Raw genomic sequence first — 15039 nt, forward strand, 5'->3', positions numbered from 1 at the left:
AAGTAGATGCTTGTGACTCCAAGAGGGGGTATTTATGCTCGATAGTAGGTTCATGCCTCTAGTTTTTTTTGGGAGAATGACAATAACTTCTAAGATTGTAGATGTGATGTTGCTACTAGGGAGAAAACAACAATGTTTTATCCAAGGGTAATTCTATTCTTTACTTTACACACGTTGCTTAATGCGATAATATGTTGCTTGCAACTTAATACTGAAAGAGGTTCCGACGATAACCGGAAGGTGGATTATTAGTCATAGACGTAGTTGGATTACGGTCTATGTATTATGTTGTAATGACCAAACAAATCTCATACTAATCATCTTGTCATGTATGGCCGATATTCTGTCAATTGTCCAGCTGTAATTTGTTCACCCAACATGCTATTTATTTTTATGGAGAGACACCTCTTGTGAACTATGGACCCCGGTCCTTTCCTTTACACTGATAAACTCATCTACTGCAATCATGTTCTATTACTTACTACAAAGCTCTGTTCTCTTTAATTACTGCAAACGTCTCCTTCCACTTGATACATTTAATCCTTTATGTTCAGCAAAACCGGTGAGATTGACAACCTCACTATAAGTTGGGGCAAAGTATTTTGGTTTTGTTGTGTGCAGGTTCCACGTTGTTGCTGACGCCGGTAGTGCGTCCTGCCACTAGTCAGCTAGCAACACCTTCAGAAGTCACGCCTTTCTCCTACTGGTCGATTAAAACTTGGTTTCTTATTGAGGGAAAACTTGCTACTGTGCTCATCATACCTTCCTCTTGGGGTTCCCCAACAGTGTGAAGTCGGCGTAATGATAAGCACCATCACATCCTTGAACGTGGTCTTCTGGTCGGAGATCTGCTTCTTGGTGGTGTGCATCTCAGCCGGATCCACCGTGACTCTGTAGCCTTGCAACTCTGCTCCAGAGATAACTGACTCCGCGAAGGAGGCTTCACCCTCCTCGAAGTCCTGAGCTTTCTTGTAGTCTCCAGATACGGTGATCGTACCGTTAGGACCCAGAATCTTGAGCTTATTGTAGATGTAGCACGGCCTCGCATGGAACTTTTTGTAAGTGGGCCTGCCGAAGATTACATGATAGGAGGTTTTGAAGGGCACAACATCAAATGTGATCATCTCCTCACGGTAGTTATTAACATCACCGAAGGCCACGGGAACTTTGATGCTGCCCAAGGAGTTCGCCTTTTTACTCGGAACCACACCATGTAATACCGTGGTGCTGTGCTTGAGCTGTTTCTTGGTAAGGTTCATCTTCTCCAGAGTCTCCAAGTACATGATATTCAGGCTGGCTCCACCGTCCATGAGGCATTTGGAGAAGTCATACCCGTCGATGCGGGGACTAACAACCAAAGTGTAGCACTCTTTAGGAATGACGGCCGTATGATCGGCACTGTCAAAGGTGCAGGGTTTTTTCCGACCACTTAACGTACTGCGACACAGCCGGAAGTGTGGCGCTCAAGGTCCGGAGGGAGGATTTCTTCACCCGAACTGTTGGAGTTCCGAGGAAGGTGTGATATGCACAAATGCTTTTCTTTCCGAAGGGGTTGGAGGTGTTGGCTGCGTTACCCTCTTTGGGTTTCGGCGAAGCCCTATCCTCATCCATCGCCTCGGAGCTGTCCTCATCCTTATCTTTGTTCTTGCCTTTGCCTCCTTTGTCGCGTGGGCGGTGCTTCCTGGCACGCTTGTATCCTGCTTCTGGATCTGTCTTAAGATCGTTGACCCATTTGCAGTTGCGATTTGTGTGAGACGATTTGCCCGTTGCCGGATCAATGTGAGCCAGGCACGCTATATCCCTATGCTCTTCATAGGTCTGGGGAGCGCGGGATCCAGCAGCGGTGACTTCGTCTGCGCGCTGCTGGCCCATGCCGGCTTCGCCACCGCGACCGCGGCCTGTTCCGCCTCCTTGACCACCATGCTGGAACATCATGGCAACCATGTCGGATCCGCTGCTCTTTAGGTCAACGGAGGGATTCTTCCGCTTGTTATTGCCATCGTGATTCTTCTTCAGCTAGTGCAGGGGTAAGGTTGTGGCTGGAAGTTCTACGCTTGCGTCATCATCGGCGGCAGTGTGGGTGCTGGCGATGGAAATCATTTTGTCCAGGTCCAACTTCTTGTCATTGTAATCGCACTTCAGTTTGTGTCGGAGCAGTCCTCCCCTCTGCAAGCCACCCATGAAGGCTGGCATAGTTGTGCGATCATCGACGTTTTCGCACTCGTTCCTTGTTTCCAACCATCGACAGAGGTACTCTCTAGAGGTTTCGTTTTTCTTCTGAACACATGCTTGTAGGTCAATACCCGTGGATGGTCTTTTGTAGGTGCCCCTGAAGTGTCCCTCAAAGGCTATCTTCAGGTCAAACCAGCAAAACATGGAGTTCTCCGAGAGGTCGCTGAGTCAAGTACGGGCTGGACCAACAAGGTACAACTGGAGCATGCGACATGCCATGTTTGGGGTCCCTCCGGCAAAGTTGACTGCATTGAAGTTGTCATCAATCCAGGTGTCGGGCCTGTCTCTGCCATCATAATGCTTCAAGTTTCTAGGTAGCTTGAGGTTCAAGACTTTCGGTGTGTTGTCCTCCCGGATGCTCTTCCCAAAACATTTTGGGCAAATGTAATCGATCCTGTATTCTTTGAGACGTTCCCGTGCGTCACGTGAGCTCTACCAATGCTCAGGGGATTCTGAGCGGGAGTGTTACCTCCGGCCTCCGCCTCCACCTCTCCTACTAGGTGATGGTGACGGAGATCCGTGCGGGGGCCTACGATTTCCTTACGCTTAGCTTCCAGAGCCTACGGATCCACGAGCGTATCTGGTGTGATTGGGGTCGTCAAGAGCTCCGGCTGCTGAACGTGCTCTCCATGTTCTCCGGCTACCTCCACGAGCGTGTCAGCTTCCATCCCTTGATAGAACTTTAGGCTTCGGCCATGTGATGGCTTCGGTGTATCACAGGTACGAACCCGCGGCGGTGCCTCCGGCTGAGCTGGAGCCGGGATGTTAGCGCCAGACGGAGTCTTCTGCGGATCGTCATCCTCATCATCATCACCTCCAGCCAGGGGCCACGAAGACCTGCTTTCGCGGATATGGTTTGCCATCCTCTTTCTCTGCGTCCTCCAGCTCCTTGCAGTACCTCTTGTACTCCGACGAAGCGATAGGTGAGAACAGGCTTAGGCTGTCGAGAATCGAGTCTTTGTTGTCTCCGGCTCCTTCTTGGTGCTCGGAGTTGTTGTTGTCTCCGGCATCCTCTGCCTGCACGGGTCCAGCGCCTTTCTCTGGAGGGGCGGATCCGGGTTTGTGCGCGAGAAAGTGCACGAAGTGGCACCTTTGCTTCTCTAACACCTGGGAAACCCAGGCGGATCTGCATTGGTATTCCACCATTGTTTCCTGCTCAGGGGCGGATTGGGTGGGCTTTGAAATTTCCAGATTTAAGGCGGAATCTTCCTTAGGAAGCTCTTGCATCTTAGATCAGATCATCGCGGCTACGTCCTGCTCATCGGCGGTCGTAGCTGCGTTACTTCCAGTGCGTTTTCGTCGGAATCAACGGTCTCGCCGATGAAGATGTGTATCCCGCCAATCGGGATGATGGAGAGCTTGACGGGGTCGGTCCTAGCCGGAATCCAACACTCGTCCTAAGGGACGATCGGAAAGTTGCCGACGTACAAGGCACGCCCCACGACGATGGTGTCGCCGACGCCTCCGAAGCTAGAACCCTCCCGGTTCCGGCCTCCAGACGCCGCTGGCCGCACGGTGGGTGCCAATTGTCATTTCCTATTCGACGGTACCCTGGAGGAGGGATCCTCACGAAGGGGGAAGAAGTGGGGGCCATAGGGCGGAGAGCCATTGGGACGGTGGTACGCGGTTTACCCAGCTTCGGAACATGCTGCTCGGAGGCAGGGCCTACAACTGCTTTTCTAGAATTATCTGGGTGCGTTCGCATTGTTACAATGAGTTATGGTTGTGCCTCTAGAGCTCCCGGGATCCGGCTTATAAAGGCTTCAGGATCTAGTGTTTCTATGAGGAGTCCTAGCCGGAATACAAGATGGCTAACTACGGAATATACATTGCGTGCACGTCCAGAATTCACCTAGATCTAGCTTGTCGGCATGGATCCGAACACTTCATGGGCCTCCATGGATCCGACTGCTGGCGTAGGTCGGTTGGGATCCTGCTCCTGTTCCTGAGATGGACTTCCTGCATCTTCTATCAACAGCAACTGGGCCGCCCGGTGGGCTGTAAGCCACCTCCACCATCTGTGGGTCACCCGGGCTTGCCAGATCTAGATCATATCGTTGGCATAGCCATGAAGTATACCCACAACAGTTTGGATCATTTATTGGCAAATTACCTAGAATGCCCTCCCACCTACCACATAGGAGGGTAATTGCGGTCATTTCTTGCCAAACGATCAATGATGCCCTCCCACCTACCATGTGGGAGGATAGTTGAGGTTATTTTTTTGCTTAATGACTAAGAATACTCTCCCACCTACCATGTGGGGGGTAGCTGGGACCATTTTATTGTGAAAAGACGAATAATGCCCTCTCACCAACCATGTGGGAGGGTATTTGTGGTCATTTTTGCCAAATGACTAAGTATGCCCTCCCACCAACCACGCGGGAGGGTAGTTGGAGTTATATTTTTTTTGCTTAATGACGAAGTATACTCTCCCACCTACCACGTGGAAAGGTAGTTGGGATTTTTTTTTTTTTGCTTAATGACGAAGGATACTCACCCACCTACCACGTGGAAAGGTAGGTGGGGTTATTTTTTTTTGCTTAATGGCTAAGTATACTCTTCCACCTAACATGTGGGATAGAAGTTGGAGTGATTTCTTGCCTATCATTTTTTAAAAATGTAAAAAAAATGGAAGAAAAAATACAGAGAAGCGTGAATGTCACCTTTGAAAAGGTTGTTGTTTTTTCCTAGAGTTTTCGCTGCTCTCGGGTCTAGAGCCTTATTCATTGGCAGGCCGAAATGGGCCGAGGCCGGGCCGAAAGGCCATAATCTCCGCTGACCGAGGTAGTTGGGGCGGCGAGCAAACGGACAAGCGCCGCGCACGCAGCGTCAGCGTGGCCTTCTTCCTTCTTTTTAAGCACTCCTCGGCTGGCGTCCTCATCGGTCATCGCTCGCTCACGCCGCCCGGGACACACAGGAGACAGCCGTCCAGCTTCGCCAGAGGAGGCCCTCTCCCGGCGGCGGCGGCGGCTACCGCGGTGAGCACCCTGTCCCCACGCCCCCCTCCGCCCCGCCCCGCCCCTATAGCTTCCCTTTTCCCGCCCGCTACCTCGAGCCCGTTTCCCAGTTCCCGCCTCTTCGCCCAAATCCAAAATGTTTTCGCGGTAGATTTCGCCTCGCGACGGTTCGCGCGGAGGCAGCGGCTCTCCGTGAGATCGGGGAGTTTGCGGTGGTCCGGACGCCGGTGTTCTGCTCTGTTGGGGTTGAGCGGCGGCTGTGTAGGGCTGGTGGGTTGTGCAGGTGCTGTGGATTTGTTGGTTCGGGGTTTCAGTTTAGAAGAGGCATGGTTTCTAGGGTTTCGAACTTCCCTTTGGTCCGGTCATGCTAGAGATCCGGTGCTTAGGACAATAGCGGCTAGGAACTTTGTTGATCTGGTCGGTTCTGGAACCACAAAACCCCCAATTACTTGCCACCATTTGCTCCGTGCTGGTTGCAACCCTGCCCCCTTTCAGGTATTAAGCAAGGGAAGAAATAGCTTTCAACTACTGGTAGAGAATTCCAGGGTGGTCTCGTGCTGTTGGAATTTTGAGATGACCTCCCGCAAAGACAAACTGTGGAAGTTGGTCACTACCGGTAGCAAATTCCAGGATGGTCTAGGTGCTAAAATGGTAGTACATTGCCGATAGCGCTGGCCAGTTGTCTGCCGGTGTCAATAGTTGCCATCCAGGCGAAGTCACACGTCTTGGCAGCAGGGAAATTTTAGCACCCATTCATGTTCGACGCTGCGCTATAAATATGTGCGCAAATTGTTACTAGGGTTCATACTGTGTTGAGAATAACTTAATATGATGCACAATTCGTATTGGTGAATGAAATGAATTTACTGTACTGGATTTAAATCCAGTGTTTTAAGATGTAATTTAAATCCAGTGTTTTAAGATGTAGAGCGGATGGGCTTTTATCCCAGTGGCAGGGACGCGGTGGTGTTTCCCAGCCAGTCCGAGTCCGACTCGGAGTCCCATGCCTCTTCCGTAATTAAAAAACGACGAGGCTCCTCCTTCAATGTTTTTTTTTTAAGATGTAGGGTTATCAATGTAAAGTTATAACTCGATCAGTCCTTACAATGAGTTGTGGTTGTGCAGGTGCTGTGGATTTGATTTTTTGGTTCGGAGTTTCAGTTTAGAAGAGGCATGGTTTCTAGGGTTTTGAACTTCCCTTTGGTCCGGTCATGCTAGAGATCCAGGGCTTAGGACAATAGCGGCTAGGAACTTTGTTGATCTGGCCGGTTCTGGAACCACAAAACCCCAATTACTTGCCATTTGCTCGGGGCAGGTTGGAACCCTGTCCCCTTTCAGGTTTTATGCAAGGGAAGAAATAGCTTTCAACTACTGGTAGCGAATTCCAGGTGGTCTCGTGCTGTTGGAATTTTGAGATGATCTTGTGAATAGACAAACTGTGGAAGCTGGTCACTACTGGTAGCAAATTCCAGGATGGTCTAGGTGCTAAAATGGTAGTACATTGCCGATAGCACCGGCCAGTTGTCTGCCGGTGTCAATAGTTGCCATCCAGGCGAAGTCACATGTCTTGGCAGCAGGGAAATTTTAGCACACATTCATGTTCAACGCTGCGCTATAAAGATGTGCGCAAATTGTTACTAGGGTTCATACTGTGTTGAGAATAACTTAATATGATGCGCAATTCGTATTGGTGAATGGAATGAATTTACTGTACTGGATTTAGATCCAGTGTTTTAAGATGTAGAGCGGATAGGTTCTTATCCCAGTGGCAGGGACGCGGTGGCGTTTCCCAGCCAGTCCGAGTCCGACTCGAGGGACGCGGTGGCGTTTCCCAGCCAGTCCGAGTCCGACTCGGAGTCCTACGCCTCTTCCTTAATTAAAAAACGACGAGGCTCCTCCTTCAATGTTTTTTTTTAAAGATGTAGGGTTATCTATGTAAAGTTATAACTCGATCAGTCCTTGCAATCACCAATGCTGATAATACTCTATTTACTTGTTGCAGGTGCTGTTTAATTTGGAGCAATTTTGTAGTGGTTCCTATTTCACTGCGCACTTGCTGTCCTCAGGAAGACATTTCCCCAAAACTGCGTTTATTATTCATTAGAATAGAGTAATTTCCTGGCCCCACCCGATGGACAAAAGCACTGCTCCTGGTCCTGCTGAGGACATTCTTGAGGATGGGAATCATGCAAACTCTAGCCAGAACACTGAGACCTTTAAGCATCAAAGTTTCCCATACACATCCCAGTCACCGGGTGAAAGGAGAAATTATAAAAGGGCAGCTAACAGGGGAAGGAAAGGATCCGGAGTATCACCAAGTAGAAATTATCCTTTAGGCTCATCTGATAGTACTGCCAGAGGTCTTCGTTCTAGCTCAGTCGAAGAGAAGTCACCTAGTGACTCTGTGCACACTCTAATAGAAAAGGCTGCAAAAAAGCCACCCAGTGACCCTGTACACACTGTGGTAAAACCAGCTGCAAAGAAAACTAAAAAGGGTAAACCCGTGAAGAAAAGTTCGGGCAATGAGTTCTCGACAATTCGTAAGCGAGTTAGATATGTTTTGAATCGGATGAACTATGAGCAAAGTCTACTTGAAGCATATGCCAGCGAAGGATGGAAAAGGCAAAGGTTTGTCGCCTCTATTCACATACTAGATTTGATTTGCTAACATGTTCTCCTGAATTCACCTTTACATTCTTGTCACATTTAGTTGAACCTTTATTTTACCTTTTCTATATGTTATATAGAAAAATAGTGGGTAGCTATCCCCCTGTTTAGAAAACCCGACGCGGATTTGCTACCTTCATGGCTAGGTACGCATAGGTTGAGTGTCCTAGAATTTTTAGATAACTGCTCTCCGCGTCTGAGATGCGAACTTAGTCTGTTAGTCTGGGCAAACTTTGATACCAGGCTGTTCCTATTCATTTGCAAGCGGTAGCACCATGTCTTACGTAAAAAATTGTGGCGCGGTGGCAGAGCATGCCATCTGTGGCCTGTGGCTTTTGTACTCGCAAAAGGAAAACGGTACGAGTGCGTGGCCTAGCCATGACAGCAAGTTGTATGTGTCGGTGCCGTGCATGGTGTTTGCTGTTTTCCCGCGCGTCACTTGAGCCTCTTCTGTACAAATACAGCCCGTGCTCTGCTGGGTCGCTGATCCATGCTAGGACCTTTTTAGGATTTTTACTGCTGATGATGCTGCCGTTTTCCTATAATTAAATCCCCTCGCGTCAGTTGAAGTACACCAGGACATGACCTCACGGGAGCGGCAACAGCTTGTGGACGTGACACTCCAGACGCGTCGGCCTTCCCGTGACCTGTTTTGGATTCTTGATGTGGACACTGGGATGGTGCGGGGCAAAAAAGAAGAGGGCGGTCTATTGAATGACACCACACCGTGTAGTCTTGTCAAAAAAATTATTTTTCCCTACCAAATATGCTATATAATAAGTGTAAAGGAAAGCGGCTACCATAACAGATTTATGATCTTGTTATAACGTCGATGGCGTCTACCGTTGCGACTTCAACCCTGAACGTTTACTACTGTGTGTTCCCATGATCCTACAATTAGATTAGTGTGCGTAGCTATTCCTGTGGGTATCTATGCCCCATGTAGCCATTGGATAAGCCCTATCCGCGTTGATATTATATATGTTAACTTATATGCAACTTCTTTTTCTGGAGCTATAATATATATGTTTACTAGAATTGGTAAGATCTGCTGCAACTAACTTGGTCCCACTGTATAGTATAGAGACTCTGAACTGTCCCAAAATTACTAAAAATTGTTACAAGATAACGGAGCTGTGGTATTAATCTAAAACACTACCTCTTTTGGTCTTTCCTCTTAAATGTCATTTAATCAACCATGTGGATGTTTAGATAAGTTTAAAACTGATGGATGTGTTTCACCATGTGTACATTTAGTTTGAGGAATACACTTACAATTCCTGAGGTCTAACTTTCTATAACTCAATCAGTTGTGTCGTGAATCTCTTTGGGCCTGAGGTTCCACTTGATATTTTTGTCTTTTTGAGAAAAGAAAGAAAAAGGAACTTTGAGCGCTCATCGTAGTAAACACTTCATCATGGTTTTATCATTGTATCTCTATTGAAGTCTTTCTGTTTTGAGAGGATATATGTGATTCGTGTACAGCTAAAAGTTCAAATTAATGAATTATCCTCAGTGCCAGTGGTAATAAATGATCTTGGGTTCAGTAAAATTTACATTCTTATTTTACTCCTATTTTATCTGAGGTGCAAGAGCATTTCTTTTCTCTTCTTTTTGCTTAATGTTCATGTTCGAGGACACAGTTCTTGGATATTTTTAGTTGTGAGTTCGCTGTACCGCAAGTTAGAAAATAAAAATGTTAGTCACCCATATACAAACATGCAGTTTGGAAAAGATAAGGCCCGAGAAGGAGCTGGAACGAGCCAAGGCGGAAATTGTGCGGTGTAAATTGAGAATACGAGAAGCTTTCCAGAGTCTTGATCATCTTCTATCTATGGGGAAACTCCAGGAATCTTTGTTTGATTCTGAAGGAAAGATATCTTGCGATGATGTATGTAAACACATTATCTTTTCTAATGTAGTGCTCTGTTATGTTTAGCATTTTAGTCAGTGACCATGCTTCCCCATCTTGCAGATTGTTTGTTCCACCTGTAGTACCCAAGACGTTACATTGAATAATGACATCATTCTCTGTGACGGAGTTTGCGACAGAGGATTCCACCAGAACTGTTTAAACCCCCCTTTACTGACTAAAGATAGTAAGATTTATTTTCCCTATCTGTTACAATATCTAAGTTTCTGCTATCTCTACTATTAATTCATTCATGAGATCCACTCCCTTGTAGTCCCAGCGGGAGATGAAGGATGGCTTTGCCCTGCATGTGATTGCAAGATAGATTGTATAGACATAATAAATGAACTCCAAGGGACCGATCTTTCCATTGATGACTCTTGGGAGGTAACAGTTTGGCTGTTAAGAATACTTAGGATTGGCCTTGTTTCATAGCTAGTGAGTCTAAACTATATTCCACCCTGATACTACATAATTTTTTGCAGAAAGTTTTTCCTGAGGCAGCTGCTGTGGCACATGGACAGATGCAAACTGATGTACCTGATCTTCCATCGGACGATTCTGAAGATGATGACTTTGACCCCAATATTGCTGAAGAGCATGTGGCTGGTCATGTAGAAGTATCATCAGAAGAGGATGAGGGTGAAGATTCAGACTCTGATGACTCAGATTTTATGACCTCTTCTGACAACTCAGAACATGTTAAGGAGAAAGAGAAAGTTGATGACCTTGGATTACCTTCTGAGGACTCAGAAGATGATGACTATGATCCAGCAGGTCCTGATTCAGATAAAGATATCCAAGAGAAGCAAGATGAGTCAGACTTCACATCGGACTCTGATGATTTCTGTGCTGAGATTGCTAAGTCTTGTGGTCAGGATGAAGTTTCGTCAGGTCCTAAGGTCGGAGATCATAGTAATGACATAGAGGGAGCTACTGTTCAGCCTAACACAGCAATGTCGCATCTCACTTCTAAGGATCTTGAAATCGACTCAGATTTGATTTTACCCTCAGGGAGAAGGCAGGTTCAAAAGTTGGACTACAAAAAACTGTATGATGTAAGCCCTTAACTTGCCTGCCTGCATGCATATTTTGGCAATAATTTTGCCGATGTTTCTACCTTTCTGGCCCTGCGAAAGCCTATGGTGTATTTTTTATCAATTACCAGTGATGTCCTTTATTCAGGAAACATAGGTAAATCCAGCAGTTCCAAGATTTAAAAACATTTATGGGGATGATCGACATGATTAGAATGCGATAGCTATAACTAGGAATATGTGCATACCTTGATAATTTAGCAATGTATACATAGCTGATGTCGATCTGCCCTTTCTTGAATTTTGTTATTGCAAGGTTGTGTGGAACACACAAGAGCTTTTGAGCTGATGCCAAATTATTACATCTAGTACAGTTATCTAGTTGAATTTAGTAACTCAACTTTTATGTAGAACTGTTGGTTGCACATGGATGAATGTGTTTTACTGGGTTATGAACTTGACATGTTTCCTCTTCATGCTGAAACCAAAAGGATGCTTATGGGGATGCCCCATCTGATTCAAGTGATGGTGAAGAGTGGTCTGGGAAGAGCACATCCAAAGAAGATGATGAAGAACGAAATGAAGTGGATTCATTTGCACGCAATAGCTCCAGAGCTGTGCAGCAGAATAGCGAGTTCTCTCCACAGAGTACTCGACAAAGCTTGCATCCTGATGGAATTCATGGTTTAGTAAATGGTCTACATGCAGGGGAGCCTACCTCTGATGGCAGCAATAGTAAAGCTAAGAAACGGCAATTTGGTCCAATAATCACTGAGGTACAATGAGCATTCTCATCTCTTCCTGGTTTTATATTTGTCAGAATCGGCGGGACAAGCTTTGATATCCAAAGTTTGGTTGTAGTTGGTAACACCTCATTTTTCTTGCAGAGGCTGAACAAGCATTTCACAATAGACCAATACCCTAGCCGTGCTGTTAAAGAAAGCTTGGCCCAAGAACTAGGGCTGACATTTCGTCAGGTTTGTACATCTTTGTCATGAATTTCCAATTGCATTGTGACAGTTGACTTAGCATTGAGCAAAAAAAAAACCACAATGGCTTCTTCTAACAGGTTAACAAATGGTTTGAAAGTACCCGTAGTGCCGCAAGAGTAGCTGCTACCAAGAATGGCACTCACATGGAAAACCATGGCAACAAGAGGAAGAGGAGCTCAGTGGTAACTCGCATAGAAGTTGCAGACCCCAAAGAGACGATGTTGGAAAAACCTAATGCATGTAAAAACGAAGCTATCAAACAAGATGGCTCTTCTGGAAACTTAGAACCTTTGGAAAACATAGAGAAAGTTGCTGACCTTGGATTACCTTCTGATGACTCTGAGGATGATGACTATGACCCAACAAGTCCTGATTCTGATAAAGATATTGAGAAGAAGCAATCATGTTCAGACGAGTCAGACTCTGATGACTCCAATTTTATCACCTCTTCTGATAATTTGGAACATGTAAAGGAGAAAGAGAAAGTTGATGACCTTGGATTACCTTCTGAGGACTCGGAGGATGATGACTATGTTCCAGCAGGTCCTGATTCAGACAAAGATATCAAAGAGAAACAAGGTGAATCAGACTTCACATCTGACTCTGATGACTGTGACCAATATGTGGTTTTACCATCTTCAGGGAAACAGCAGGTTCAGTCTTATCACCTGTTCTGATAATGTTTTTGACCTTGATGAAAGTTTTTCATATCTTTATTTGCCTTACTGTCAACTGGGAGAGTGATTACCTTATTCAGAAAATTAAAAAAAAGCCATCATAGGGATGCTCAACATAAATTAGATTGTGAGCATAGACAGACATGAGAGCCTGCTACTATAGAACTAGATACGTATAGCTCTGTCTTAAATTTAGTTATTGTGTAATAATATATGAGCTGATACTGAATTGTTGCATTCTATTTTTTCTTATTGTGTAATAATGTATGAGCTAATACTGAACTGTTGTCTTCAGTTTTTCTTATTGTGTAATAATATAGGACTGTGACCTAATACTAAACTGTTTCCTTCAATTTTTCTGTTAAGCGGAATTTAGTAACTCAATTATCAAGTACATCTTTGCTATTGTGTGAGCATACATGTACGTGTTTCACTGGTTTATGAACTTATATGTTTCCTCGTCTTGCTGAAATCGAAGGATGCTAACCAGGAAGCACCATTTGATTCGAATCATGGTGAAGATTTACCTGAGAAAAACACACCTGAAAAGCACAATGGGAAACAAAGTGAAGCAGGTTCTTTTGTGAGCCAGAGTAATGAATTCACTCCGCAAAGTGCTCAAGGTCAACAAAGCTTGCATGATTTGGTGAATGGAGAACATCAAGAAGAGTTCCTTACCCCTAATGGAAGCAATAGTTCAGTCCCGAAAGGAAAATATGGGCCAATAGTTTATCAGGTACGGTGGCATACTTTCTTCCTACATCAGTGATGTTAGTTTATTCAAAATGAGCTGAACAAACTTATTAACCAGCAATATTTCTATTATAAGTTTGATTGACCCGCAATCACTTCATTTTTTGCAGAGGCTACAGGAGCATTTCACAGCAGATCAATATCCTAGCCGTGCTGTCAAGGAAAGCTTGGCACAAGAAGTAGGTCTGACACTCCATCAGGTTTGTACCTCCTTTTCATGAATTCCCAGTTGCATGTGACAGTTGTCTTGCCATTGAACAAACCCTCACTAAGGCGTTCTGCTAACAGGTTAACAAATGGTTTGATCGTAAGCGGCATAACACTAGAGTAGCATCTAGCAAAAACAGCACCAAGGGAAATGGGAGCTCAGTTGCAGCTCACAAAGTTACAGACCCCGAGACGATGGTTGAAAAACCTGATGTAGGCAATAGTGGTGCTGCAAATGAGGATATGACATCTGGAATTCTGAACAAAGGTATCAAGCAAGATGGTCCACTGAAACGAAACATCGTTGATGTGTTGATGAGAAATGTCAGCTCTCCAAATAGCAGTCAAAGACGCACTACAGCCAAGGGGTCGGTAGGGCCTCCAAAAGGTAAGCCCAGCCAGGATCGTGTAAAGAATGCCTCCTCCAGCCGCGTTGAAAGGCCAAAAGATGGTGATGCAGAGGATGTGATTCTGGCGCTAGAAGCTGTAGATGAGAAAACAAAAAACTCAGTACTGCGGGAGCTGAAGAAGAGGAAAATCGGCTGATGACTTTTCTAGCTAAAAGACCCTTTGGATTCGCAATGGGGGCCATAGTTTTGGGATTAGGGTTCTTTACCCACATGGTGGATGTTTTACTCCCAACAGGAAGCTTGGTTTGGTTTGGGGACTACCTCTTAAGATCGTTATATTCCTTCAGATCGAAAGTGGTTGAAACTGAGAATTCAGAAGTGTAGCGGCAACGGTGTATCATGGACAAACTATAGGATGTTTCGGTGTGCATTCGATGCTGTTGTCTCCTTTACCCAGCTGTGAAATCATGGTCCTGTACAGTCATGGGTTGTGTACTTGTGCCATTTGTTGTCTACCTAGATGAGTAAGTAGGCTGTTTAGCTTAGAATTTATATGATATATGGAGTATTGGACAACGTCATTAGACGTGCATACGTGTTGTACTGTTCGTAAGGAGTATATGCCCCCTTCATTTTCATGATCTCCACTTGTCCCTTTATCTGCATTAGTTTTCACTTGCATACTCCGTTTTGTGAAGACAGTCTGTCAGGCCGATGATATGCTTGTTGAATCTGTGCACGCTGTTAAACAGCTCGATGCAGTAGCCAGCATCAGTTTTGAGCATGCTGAAAAACGATCTTAGAAAAATCTTGCTGCACTTTTGGAAGTAAAATGCGCCGTGATATCTGTTTTCTTTGGAAAGAGACTGAAATATTTGCAAGGCCGTCTCCTGGTTACGGGTTACCCCATAAACGACTCAAGCCGTCACCGTCGCCGAATCTGTACGCCATGGTGGTAGACCGTCACTTGCTTTGCCCAGGTAAATGATGCCTCCTTAGTGGCCTTCTTCATGGTCCAATCTTCCGATGGTGCTTTCTTTCGCTTTGTCAAATGGATGGTGGTGAGTCCTACTCCACAGATTTCACAAGACACGGAATTTCGCTGCACCAGCCGACCACTTGAGACCACCCAAAAAAAGGCGGTCTCCCTCGACGTCGAAACTAGCACATCACGGCGCGGTAGCTTCTCGCAGACACCAAAGTTTATCGAATCCTAAACGACGCAAATTTTTATCGAAACATCGCAATCAAG

General features: G+C 45.6%; 1 protein-coding gene across 1 annotated transcript; it reads left to right on the forward strand.

The window, feature by feature from the left end:
- Window positions 1–5061: 5061 nt before the first annotated feature.
- Window positions 5062–14425, forward strand: LOC127326887 (homeobox protein HOX1A). The gene is made up of 12 exons (XM_051353662.2): window positions 5062–5213; window positions 7195–7820; window positions 9585–9750; window positions 9835–9958; window positions 10046–10158; window positions 10257–10829; window positions 11300–11584; window positions 11696–11785; window positions 11878–12453; window positions 12956–13213; window positions 13341–13430; window positions 13519–14425. The coding sequence occupies exons 2-12, from the start codon at window positions 7324–7326 to the stop codon at window positions 13981–13983; spliced, it is 3237 nt and encodes a 1078-aa protein (XP_051209622.1). The 5' UTR covers window positions 5062–5213; window positions 7195–7323; the 3' UTR covers window positions 13984–14425.
- Window positions 14426–15039: the final 614 nt, after the last annotated feature.

This window comes from Lolium perenne, chromosome 1 (genome assembly GCF_019359855.2).
Source record: "Lolium perenne isolate Kyuss_39 chromosome 1, Kyuss_2.0, whole genome shotgun sequence".
Classification (NCBI taxonomy): Eukaryota; Viridiplantae; Streptophyta; class Magnoliopsida; order Poales; family Poaceae; genus Lolium; species Lolium perenne.

What these genes read in the sequence shown, in the direction of transcription:
- LOC127326887 (XM_051353662.2), top strand. Translation starts at nt 7,324, where the DNA reads ATGGACAAAAGCACTGCTCCTGGTCCTGCTGAGGACATTCTTGAGGAT. An exon ending in CCATTGATGACTCTTGGGAG is followed by an intron (nt 10,159 to 10,256) that starts GTAACAGTTTGG and finishes AATTTTTTGCAG; the next exon opens with AAAGTTTTTCCTGAGGCAGC. An exon ending in ACTACAAAAAACTGTATGAT is followed by an intron (nt 10,830 to 11,299) that starts GTAAGCCCTTAA and finishes TGAAACCAAAAG; the next exon opens with GATGCTTATGGGGATGCCCC.